The 12,205-nt window shown below is 43.8% G+C and overlaps 1 protein-coding gene across 1 annotated transcript; it reads right to left on the bottom strand.

Annotated features, from left to right (window-relative positions):
• Positions 1 to 1,204: 1,204 nt before the first annotated feature.
• LOC126516682 (uncharacterized) lies at positions 1,205 to 1,777 on the bottom strand. Its single transcript, XM_050166778.2, has one exon. The coding sequence runs from the start codon at positions 1,775 to 1,777 to the stop codon at positions 1,205 to 1,207; it is 573 nt and encodes a 190-aa protein (XP_050022735.2).
• Between the last annotated feature and the right edge of the window lie 10,428 nt (positions 1,778 to 12,205).

Here is a 12,205-nt window from a genome sequence, read left to right on the forward strand (position 1 = left end):
TCTTCCTGTTCTTTATAATAACGTTAATACCTTGCCAAAGTAATTTAGGATTGTGTAAGGTTGACGAAAACTTATTTATATAGAAAAAAGATTTAGCTTTCTTTAGATCTGAGTTTAATTTATGTCGAAACTTCTTAAACTTAACTAAATCATCCGGGCATCGCGTTTCCGAAAAACGAGAGAACATTTTGTTCTTTTCTTTAATTTGTTTCAAAAGTGCTCCTGTCATCCATTCTTTTTCTAGCCTTTCTATGTTTTTTTTTTATAGTTCGAGTTGGGAACGCAGCGTAATAGCATTCAAGCAGCTTCTGAATAAATATATCATAAGCACGGGACGAGTCATTTTCACCATATACATCTACCCAATTAATTGTAGACAACAAGTGACAAAATCTGGAGATGCTCTTTTCATCATTAACTCTACGAGCGTGAACGCGTTTATTCAATTTGGGCGTATCAGGAAAAAGTGAAAAGAAAGGCAAGTGATCACTAATTCCAGAAGAAAAAACACCGGATATGCAACTCTGAGGTGGGAAATTAGTGAAGCACAAATCAATTAATGTTTCAGAGTGCAAGGATATGCGAGTAGGCAATTTAATAGTATTGTCACAACCATTAGACAGCATTATTTCATTTAAGTTAATCTTCAGAGCGTTATCCTCCAAAAAGTTAATATTGAAGTCCCCTAGCACAATGATACGCCAGTTGTTTTGGTTAGCAAACTTCAAAAAACAATCAATGAAGCGAAAAAAATTGTCAGAATTTCCTTGAGGGGGGGCGATACACAACCATAATAGCAACTCTATGAAAAGCAATGCAGACAGTTTCAAAATCAGTACAAACAATTGAATAATCCGACAAGACCTCAAAGCACAAATAATTTTGCACACATAAAGATACACCACCACCACGCTTTCCATCTCGAAATACTGAAATGGGTTTATAACCAGGAAACTCGCTGACATCTACATTTGAGGTAAACCATGTTTCAGTGAAGGCAATAAGGTCAAAATTAAAGTTCAGTTTAGTTAATTCAGCTTCTACTTTTTCTGATTTATTTTTTAGGCTTTGACAGTTCAAGTGGTAAAGAGATAGTGTGTTGCGAGGATTGTAAGCACCATCCTTTAGAAAGTCGGTGAATGACTCGGCAGTAAAATAAGCCATTGTTGAGCAGGTGTACTGCGCAGTCTCGCAGCAACAGTGATTAAGCCATCTTATCAATGTCCTCCTCACAAGCGATCCTGATGGCTCGTGCACCAGGTTGCTTTCGAGCGTAGATCTTTCCTTCCTTTGACCAGACGAAAGCGTACTTCATTTCCTTAGCCTTCATTTTAGCGAGCCACAGTAAATTCCTGCTAGAAGCCGTCAGGTTATCAAAGAATCGAATGTCATCTTCGCATTCTTTGCGCTTTGAAATCCAGTCTGTTTTTGTGGATCGGTTGGCAAAACGGATCAAAACCACAGGCACCTTGTCTGGTTGAGATGGAAGGCGGTGTAGCCCTTCAATGTCATTTGCTACAAGTGTGGGCAAGTCAAGCTTCACAGCAAGGCTGTGTACTTTGCTTAGTAAATCTTCACCATCTGTCACAGGCATTCCATGTATTTCCATGTTTTGCCGCCTACTGTACTGGCTCAGGTCGTTCAATTCCTGACGCAGTTTTCGAATTTGCTGCCCGTCCTGGTTTGCCTCAATGTCGTCAACTCTCTTACGCAGGAGCTCGATTTCCTTGTCATGCCTATTAGATACTTCGAGCAATTTGTCATACGTGTCAGACATATGTTGTACAGACTTTTCAATGCTTGAAACGGTTTCCTTCAAAGATATCAGATCATCCACTTTGGCCGTGAGATTTACCAATGACTTACTAATCTCAGCAAGCCGTTTGCATAGGACAGCAGAAGATGCATCACTGCTGCTATCCCGACTGCGAGACGCCGAAGATCGACATGTCAAGCATTTCAAGGCTTTTCTTAATTCAGCATTTTTTGCTTTGAAACTCCGCTCCCCAACCCCTGCACACTTCCCTATATGAAACCTTTGACAGCAATCTGCACAAGTCATAAATTCTTCACCATCTATAATATCTTCGTAGCATGCAGAACAAGGATCAAAATTTTCAGATGACATTGCAAGCAAGACACTAGACCATGGGCAGCAGTGGCAGCAGTGGCGGCAGTATGCACTGGCAGCTTAACAACAGTAAGAAAAGACAACTAACCTGTAAAATTCAAAACAGTTGTCTGAGCACTCCTGTGCAGCAACGTGCCACCGCCACCGCTGCCGCTGCCCGATGTGTGAAGGCTCTCGACGACTTGCGCAGCTTTATAGCCAGAAGGAAGGGGCGTATCTTCACGTGATGACAGCACGTAGGCAGCCACACACGGTGCGTCAACGAAGCCAGCAGAATGCAGATCGCGCTTGATACGGAAATTCTTGCAGACGGACAGCAGCGAAGGAACTGTAAAATTCAAAACAGTTGTCTGAGCACTCCTGTGCAGCAACGTGCCACCGCCACCGCTGCCGCTGCCCGATGTGTGGAAAGAATCCTGAGAGAAGCAGACAGCTTGAACATATGTGCGGGCATGAAAGCAGGCCAGCGTGACATGGCGACATCAGATAATATGCACCACAAGCAGTGCAATGTACTTACAAAGCAATTAGTCTGCGCGCGTTGTCTCCGTCTACAGAGGAAACTTCGACCGAGGATTAAGGTTCCGAGCGCAACCCTCAAGCGATATCAGAAACTACGCAATGTGAGAAGAGGCTGCTTACGGCGGCTGCTGCGCGTCAAAAGTAAAACGTGGAAATTTTGGCTCTGAAGAAAAGGCTTTCTGAAATGCCCGATAACAGAATCGAGGAAGCTTTGGCCGAACTTCCGCCTTTACAGCGACTTGCATTTATGACATCGTTTAAACAGTTGAAAGCAAAGTCTCCGTGTGGCGCGCGGTACAATGCGGACTGGCTTCTGAATTGTTTAATGCTGAGGATAGCGAGCCCTCGAGCATATAAGCTTCTATCTCACATGAACATGCTGCCCTTGCCGTCCCTGAGCCGTCTCACAGAAATTCTGAATGGAATACGATGCAAGTATGGTTTCAGTCTTCTCTCTATGGAAGCTATTGGAAAATAGCTGGGCAACAGAGCAGATGGGAAGAAATTCGGCACACTGATTTTGAATGAAATTAAGTTAGGCTAAGCGTACCATTTCAACAAGTCAACCTTCAAACTTGATGGTTTTGTGGACTACGGTGGTATTTCAAATGAAGGAACTGACCAACTTGCAGATCATGCGCTCGTGCTGATGTTCGTACCACTTCTGGAAAGCTGGGTGCAACCGATTGCCATCTTTGCCACGAAAGGTGCTGCGCCTGGCGAGATTTTAGCAGAGCTGGTGTTGCAAGCAGTAATGCAATTGCATAAACATGGTGCTATGGTGATTGCCGTAGTCAGTGACGGGGCTGGGAACAATCGCTCGATGTGGCAGCAGATGGGAATCAGCGGCAGCGTAACCTCATCTTCTCACAAGATTCCACATCCATGCCTGCTTGAGCGCGCGTATATTTCCGGTGTGATGTGCCACATACCCTGAAGTGTGTACGCAACCATTTGCGCAAGCACAAATATGGACAGGTGAGCTAGCGTAGCCTATTTCACATATAACCTGTGCTGATTGGCGTCGATAACTGTTTTTCAGCCTGGAGATTACCGCATCAACTTTGCCCACTATCAACTTCTCTATGAGTGCGAAAGAAAGCATCATATCAAAGTCGTCCCCAAGCTCTCAGCAGCGCGCGTAAACCCCACAAACTTGCAGAGAATGAACGTGCGACTCGCTGCACAGGTGAGCTATTAAAAATAGTAATATGCCAAAATATAGAAGGGGGCTCTTTGTTGCTTTGTAAGTTTTTTCAGCTACAACTGTTGCACCTTGTTTGCCTTCCACAGCTGTTCAGCCGTAGTACTGCTATTGGATTGCAGTTATGCAGGGCAGAAAGCGTTGAAGGCCTCCAAGACTCGGAGGGAACAGAAGCGTTTACAATGACAATGAATGACGTCTTTGAGGCGCTCAACACACAGTATCCTGCAGAAGGAATACGAAAGGGCTCACCGAAGATTGAGGTACGCTTTAAGCCAGTGTACATGCGTCCAACTCAATGTAATAACGTTTTAATGGAAGCCATACAGTTTCGTGCAAACTACAAATTCATTTATTTGCGCAGATAATAAGTTTCTCGACCTGCTCAACATCACGGAACACAACTACTACCACCAAAACATGCTTATGTTTGCTTCGTGACAGACAACCGAAGCTTTGCGTGTTACGCTAATGTCGGTACTCGACATAATTGATGAGTTCCACGAAGCTGGTGTCCACTACATACTGACAGTGAAACTCAACCAAGATCTCCTAGAGGTAATGCGCAAATGCTTGTTGAAAATGTGGAGAGCTGTTGAATATTTAATGCATACACAAACCACAAATGCAAAGTTTGCTTTATCGTGATTACTTTTATTACTGCACGCAATAGGACCATTAAATTAAAAAGTGCGTTGGCAAAATCACTCACAGAATGCTTTCGTTATTCATTTCAGAAATTTTTCGGTGTTATCCGTCCATTTCACGGCGACGATGACCACCCATCCGTAGTTTCAGCCATATTTATATAGATTGTTGTCTTTGTTCACACCTGTGAAAAATGCAGTGAGAGGAAATTGCTCTGGCGCTCCCGATGGTGTTCTGGTGTCTCTTCACGACAGCCTGGGGCAAAAGGCGAAGGCTGCTGCTGAGCTGAAAGGTGCAGTTGAAGCAAAGCTATACAAGAAGCTCTGAGGGATGAGTGTTTCAGTAGGCCACATGAATGACTTGGGCGACCACGGGTACCAGAAAGCAGGAACACAAGAAATGGTTGTCTACTACCTGGTTGGATATACACTAAGCAAGTTACCAAATCCGTGTCTTGCGAACGGTGTGTTGAATCACCGGAAAGTGCTTCTGTGCCACCAAGTGCACGTGAGCCGCGACCGTCGCATAGCCTTTTGACAGAGCTGAGGTCATTCGAGCCAGGGTGCTTACGTGAACCGTCTTTCAGACTGTTTACCGTCATCAAACACATAGAAGAAATAATTCCTCACACACTCGACAGTAACGCAGTTTTGGTGACTTATTTTGAAGCATCCTGGACGGGCTAGACAAAGCATCTGTGCCAGCACTAGGATGTGATAATCATTATGAGGAGGTGACTGCTAATGTCATCAAATTGTATCTTGTCAGCGTATGCACTTCTTTTCCAAAACAATAAACAGTGGGGCATCGCTGACAGAAAAGGTGCAAGCAGCCAGAAAGAGGGCAAAATTGCTTTGAGCAAAAGTTGCTCAAAATTACTTTTTTTTTGGGGCACGAAGTAAACAAAAAGTATCACTGCGTTTGTTGTTTGTTTTGTTCGTCAAAAAGAAAATGAATTAAGCTTTGACCTAAATATGTTCACAGTATTTAACTTCGTCCTTGTCACTGCTCACAGATCACTTCCAACGCATTTGCACGTCCCATAATATCCACGGACAACTAAAAAAATACATGTGTCAATTAAATTTATTAGGCGAAGCAGCTTTGACGGGGGTGGAATAATTCACCACAGCGTTGTCTCAAGCGACTGCTGGGCGTGATGCGTTAATGTCCCTACGTCTGCACAGGCGCTCGCCGTCCTTAATTACGACACATCTTAAGAATAAGCAGCAAAAAGTAAAGCCCCTGCTGAAGGGAGCACGGTGGTGCTTTTATAGGAAAAAAGTTAGTTGAAAAGCGGAATCGCAGCGCACGACCGCTCATTTGCGGTGTAGTTGCAGCGTCTAAAGACTAGCTAGACATGTCATTCAAGGGTCCTTGGCATAAAATATTGTGCGGGCAGCCAAAACACAGTCGTCAAAGAGCGAACGGCACAGGCCATTTGGGGAAAACGACCCACCGCAGAGATCACATCGCCGCAGTAGACGACGCGCGCTGAGAGATACGTCACTGCAGCGCCGATAGTGCACAGACACCGTCAAGTCCCCGTTACTTACGCGCGGCAGGTTTGTCACAAAACTCAGACTGCGTATGTAAACTACATTTACCGACGGCTAAGCGCCTACAGGCCAGTAGGTGCAAACGACGCGTCGCAGCAGGAGCAGACGACGCGTGGCGCATGACGAAAGACGCGACTGCAGCACCGGTAGTTTCAGTGACACCCGTTGCGGCCACGTCGGCCAGTGGGCTCGCATAAGGAGCTGTGAAACTGAAGTATGTCTAAGAACGTTGAGTGAAAGCGTGCAAGCATGAAGGAATACGGGTGAGGGGATCTGACCATGCCTGCCCAATCTCGCGCGCGCGAGGCTCCGGGGGGAGGGGGAGGGGAGGGGAGATTCTACTTCAGCGTCTACTGCGCAAGACGCGGCGCGCGCGGCCCCGCTAGGGAGCCTACATACAAGCTCTGCAGCTTATCTAGGCCGCGCAGGCCTCATCTTGAAAGCGATCTGCGATGAGTACAGCCTAGGTGCGCCGCAGGCGCATAGCTTCGTGGGCACTTTGTTCTGGCCGCTTAGTCCGCGTCGAAGCGAGAGGCAGCGCGAAGGTCAATTCGCTCGCTAGTGCTGCCGCGCTTCCGAACTCCAGCGTTTTGACAGCGAGTTTCCGCGGTCATGGAATGAAATGCGTTCATGTTGGCCTGTGTGCACGTGCATGCTCGTTAATTCAGTTAGTAAGTGAATGTTGACAAGTTTACACGACCGGCAAAACTGCTATCCTTCCTTCTACTAATTTGCTATCGCAAGCGAGGCTTCGCTTTTCGGTCGAAACTGCTAGCTTTTATTTAAAATAAATGCACACCTTCCTCTGATGTTGCAAAGTCACTTCTTAAAAATATGACGCAGTTTCATTTTTTTTTCTCTTAACGATGAACGTCTGCTTCCTTGCGCGAAGCTTACCCGGCCCGAAAGCTTTCTGCTGATTATGGCCCATAGCCTGCGGCATGGTTGTACAAAAGAAGTCACAGAAAGCCTGGTGCATCTCATTGCTGTTCACTTGCTTGAGGGAACCTCGTACCCTGCTTCAAAATATTAATTCTTCCGACACTTCTGTGAAGCTGAGGAGCTATATGCCTGACATTTTTACTGCGGGACATGCATGGGGTATTTAGGATCGCTCACGGGGACAACAGAGGCGTTTTGTTCGAACTGTGAGACCAACAAAACGGTTGAGGAGCTTACAAAATCACCGTCTTATTTTCTGATGCTTGACCTAAAAAGTCAGCTCCGGGAGTTGCTAGAATCAGGAGATCTCCAAGGAAGTACGTCTACTTTGAGCTATGACGTAGCGGAAATAACTCAAAGCATGCAGTACCATCACATTGACGTTCAACACTGATGGAGTGCCATTGTATGAAAGCTCTAACACCAGCATGTGGCCCTTGCTCGTCATAGTAAATGAACTTTCATATAAGAAGCGCGTTCGTAACTCGCTTGTTCCTGGTCTTTGGGTTTATAAAAGAAAGCCTGACATGAATTGCTTCATGTTACCATTTGTAAACGCAATGAATGAGATTTCATGCGATGGTATAACATGGTGTGACAAAGACGGCCACGAGCACGCGACGAAAGTGTTTCCAGGTCCTTGTGCCGTAGATAGCGTGGCTAATTGCACTGTAATGAACATGACCCAATTCAACGGCATGCATGGGTGTGCATGGTGTGAAGACCCTGGTGAAGTAGTAGAAAAGGGAAATAGGTATGTTCGTGTATATCCACCACATCAGACTGCAATGAAACTAAGAACACCAGAGTCTTTTGAATATCATGCTCAGAAATCAAAACACCAATAAAGTCCCAGCTCTGGAATAAGGGGACCAGTCTTCTCACTTTATTAGCTTTTTTCTCCCTTGGGAAAAACTTTGTGGTGGACTACATGCACTCGGTCTGCTCTGGTTTTGTACGTGCAACTACATTCATGTGGCTGAATTCCCACCATTGTCGGCATTTCAAGCTCCGCCAAAAAACTTCAAGTTGCAGACAGCTGCCTGCTTTCTCTCACTCCCACGTGAGAACTTTCAAGGCTTCCTAGAGCCTTGAAAGAAATAAAGGAATGGAAAGCTTCTGATTGGAGGAATTGGCTACTTTACTATTCGCCTTCATACTAAAAGACTACATTCCAGGAAAAAGTACCGTCACTGTATGAGATTCGTTTGCATTATGCACTACTTTCTTGGACCTTCGGTTTCCATGGAAAAGTTGGTTACCATTCAAAAATACATGTTGCAATTCCTTTTAGAGCACGAAGAACTCTGCGGAATTGAACATATTACCTACAATTCGCACCTTCTCCTGATTCTTATGGACACTGCTAAAAACTGGGACCCAGTGTGTAGATTTTTTCTTTTCCCTTTCGACGGAATGAATGGAACTCTCGGAGAGTTTGTTCAAGGAACACGCTATGCGAACTTCCAAATTCTGCAAAAGTTTTGTATACTACAGTCCCTTTCAAAGTTGTGGTCAGAAAATTCTCTGCACAGTGCACACTAGGGTGTAAACAACGCTTTTAAGTCTCTCGTCAGAAGTTACAAACTCAGGAAGAATGTTTCGCAGGATGGTTCTGTGCTGCTGATTGGAAAAGGAGCGGTGAAAGAATATGGAACTGTGTACCAAAAAATTGGCATTGGGGCGCTCACATTTTGTACATCTCGGCTTGACAAGTCCCGAAGGAAAAATTCCTATGTGCTTCAAAACGGCCTCTTTGGCCGCTTTGTGCGAATTGTTTGTTCGAAGGGCGATTCATGCACAGGTATTAGTAACAGCACTATCGATGTTCATGTTGAAATCTTGCATGTTAGAAGGAAAATGTTCGCTGGCCTCCCCTATGACCAATTTTTGCAGTTTGTAGAGGTTCAACCTACCAGTGATATATGTGTTGTAAATTCTAACTGCTTGAAAAAGTGCATTTGCTTGATGCATAAGGGGTAAATCTTTCTGTGCTCGTTGCATGAAAACCTAGTGCTTGAATCTACATAACTCAGCTGTGTTTTATATTATTGCTTCTTCTCAGTTGCTTACAAATACTTGAGTTAATGCAATATAGAATATTGACTATGTCGGCGTACTTATTTTTAGGATAATATTCTGTTTTGTCTGTCACCCCATTTTTTGTATGTTTTGTTTCTTTCTAGCTGGACTCTGTTAGCATAGTATTGTTCTTGCTTTCTTTATTTTGCATCCCTTGAGTCACGAATACTAATGAATTATCATGAATGTGTCAAAGTTAGATCATGAAATAATTCTGAAATACTGCAGACTACATAAAAAGAAACTCAATAAAGTAGGAAAATCAATTGTGTGTTTTCTACTGAGGGCTTACAATGAAAAAAAAATTCTATTTAGTCTAGAGTCAGTCATATTTCATTGTTTTTATAACAAGATTTTATTCACTGGCACATGCAGAAGTTATTCGGTTTTGGGCAGTTTAAGAAAGGAAAAAAATTACAAGCTTCGCTCGCAGAAGGCACTTGATAGAACATGGTAGTGCCTTTAGCAAAGTAGCCATGTGTAGCAATACTGTGCAGTCTGAAATGATGAGCAACATTGGGTAAGCAGGTGGTTCAGTTGACATGTAGCTCAGCGTGGATGTTTTCTTGCAACTACTACACCGAACGGGCAAAAACAAATCCCTTTTAGAAATGTGACCACTGGGACTGAAGGAATTATTTTGGAAACGGCAATTGAGTTGTATAAGATGCAGTGCGACAGGTTATAAACAATATTTAATTGTTTTGACCACACCAAAGCACATGAATTAAGTATAGATGGCTTTGTCAGAGTTGTTAGTCACTAACATATTGTTACAGACCAGGTGGGTGGCTTGGTGCATAGTGTAGTTCTTCCCGAGAACGTCTGGAAAGTGGGGTGTGCAATTCTTTTAATCACAGCATAACAATTTAAGTTTCTGGTGCAGTCCATTTCGCGCAGCAAGCCCTGAACACAGAACATTGGCGCCAAACATTATAAAAGCACTGTGCTTCGTGTGTGAGTAAAGCAGCAGTGACAATAAGGTGAAGGAAGCAGTCAATAGCCTCCTTGGACAACCTCAGAAACCTTGCCGTGCTGCTCACTAGAAGCGAGGCGTTGGCCAACCTATGGAATAAGTACAGCAGTGCCAAGGAAGAAATGGAAGAGTTCAAATTTTAATGATGCAAGCAAGTTCACTTGTCAGAGGAAATACAAGGTCAAACTTTGACTTGAATAAGTCTGCCCCCGAGAAGCCTTGTCGCTGTTGTGAGGTTCAAGGCCGCGACCATATTGCGATGAGGGAGACATCTGTCATATTTCGACACGGATCATGTTTGCATGCGCCATACCAATGTGACAATGAACTGGTGGACTCAGCAATGCAGGAATGAAACAGAAATTCAGCCCTCACGTGCTCTAAAATCATGTTTACCGTTGATTCATAATTGCCTACGTATATATGCAAAGGTGTTAAAGAAGTGTAACAAGAATTTTAAATGTTTCTTTGTAATAGCAAAATTTTTCTTGCAGCAGGAAGCTTTTTATTACTGACGTAAAACATTCTCCTTAGCTACTTATGAATCCATGTGAAGTACTAAGTCAGTATTTTCATAGTCAATAGTATCTTTATCAAACGATGTCAGAAAGAAGACGCATACCAACTAATTCAAACGTTTTGTGATGAATACAGTCCTGTAGTGTTTCTCAAGGGTTAAGTGCAGCACCAGTTGTTGCTCGCTCATAAAACATATGCCAGTCAACCATAAAAGATGTACCACCACAAAAACTAAATAAAGCTAATATTTCTGAAGTTGCCCCTGTATGGCTGAATAATTTTGCTACGAAGTGCCATTCATCTAAGGCCAACAGTACATTAAGAAAAAGAAGAATTGTGCAGATTCCGGACACACGGAACCTATTCAATGCAAAGCATTTTGCAGGTACCTGATCGACTATCCAGCATCTTTCGGAGTTCCGCAAACATTTACCATTTGAACAAGCGCATTTGTGTAAATTGAGAAGTCACGTGGAGAAGCCACGTTCAACGCGAACTTATGACATCGACATTGCTCGGTTTTACATGGATAGTGGACGAGCCTACGCAAGAGAAACGCGGGTTGTGACGGCATCAGCTGCAACGTGTTACACAAGCGTACGTGCCTAAGGCTATGCTATCTGGTGTGTGTTAAAACGGCAATTGCCCTACATTATGAACTTGGGCGGTCAATCATGAAACTGGTTAAACATACGTGGCAGTTTCTGTATAGCGTAAACTGCTACGAAAGTGAGCCGGTCCCGGAGATAGTACAGTCTATAACATGACGCACGGAAGTAGCAAGGGGCACACGTAGGCGCCGAGCGTCTGGCGCCCTCCTCCTTGTGCTCATGCGGCGGTGAAGATGAAACAGTAGAAGACTTCTTCCTGAAAAATGCCGCCGTTTTACCGCATTGAGAAAACATACTTTAGAAGGAAAATTTCATAGCGCTGGATTGAATATGACGATTCCTCATATTCTATATTTGGGAGCCTCTTCTCTGGAACATTGTCATAGCGATGTTGGTGCAACTGTTCTGGGGTATACAGTTTAAGCACGATGATTTACTTGTAATTTTTTTAATGTCTCTGAATTGATTTTTTTAGCCATTCAATATTTCGCAGTAGTGATTGTCTTCCAACTCAGATAATCTTTCTCTTAAATCACTCAATTCTTGGGCGATTCCCCATGGCTTGCGTGAGCCACTTTCGGGGGAAAGCAAAGTTTCAAAGAGCTGACTGGCTTCGAATCGAGAGAAGTACGCGTGCGATCGTGGCCTAATGGTTAGAGCACCAGGCTGCTGTGATCGACGGCAGACGTACGTTCTGTAGGCCACCATCGGTTGTACATCATTTTCTTCCTATGCAAGCAAACCGAAACAAGAGTTTACCTACCTGTGGCACAGTGAGAAGGATGACACAAACAATGCTTTGTATAAAAAAATTCGACTGTCACCTTCATAGGTTAGGCCAAAACATTGTATACTGTACTCAACTTCTACACAACAAAAAATCAACGACAAAAATAACTATAATTACTCAATGAAATATTGACTAGAAGTTCTCAATCATAATATTGTTATGGAACTGTTGACCCATGTCAATAGCTTTTGAAATTTTGTTGAAATCACTTGATTCAACAA

This window comes from Dermacentor andersoni, chromosome 1 (genome assembly GCF_023375885.2).
Source record: "Dermacentor andersoni chromosome 1, qqDerAnde1_hic_scaffold, whole genome shotgun sequence".
In the NCBI taxonomy this organism is placed as follows: domain Eukaryota; kingdom Metazoa; phylum Arthropoda; class Arachnida; order Ixodida; family Ixodidae; genus Dermacentor; species Dermacentor andersoni.

Coding starts and splice junctions, on each gene's coding strand:
- LOC126516682 (XM_050166778.2), bottom strand. CDS start 1,777: ATGTCTGACACGTATGACAAATTGCTCGAAGTATCTAATAGGCATGAC.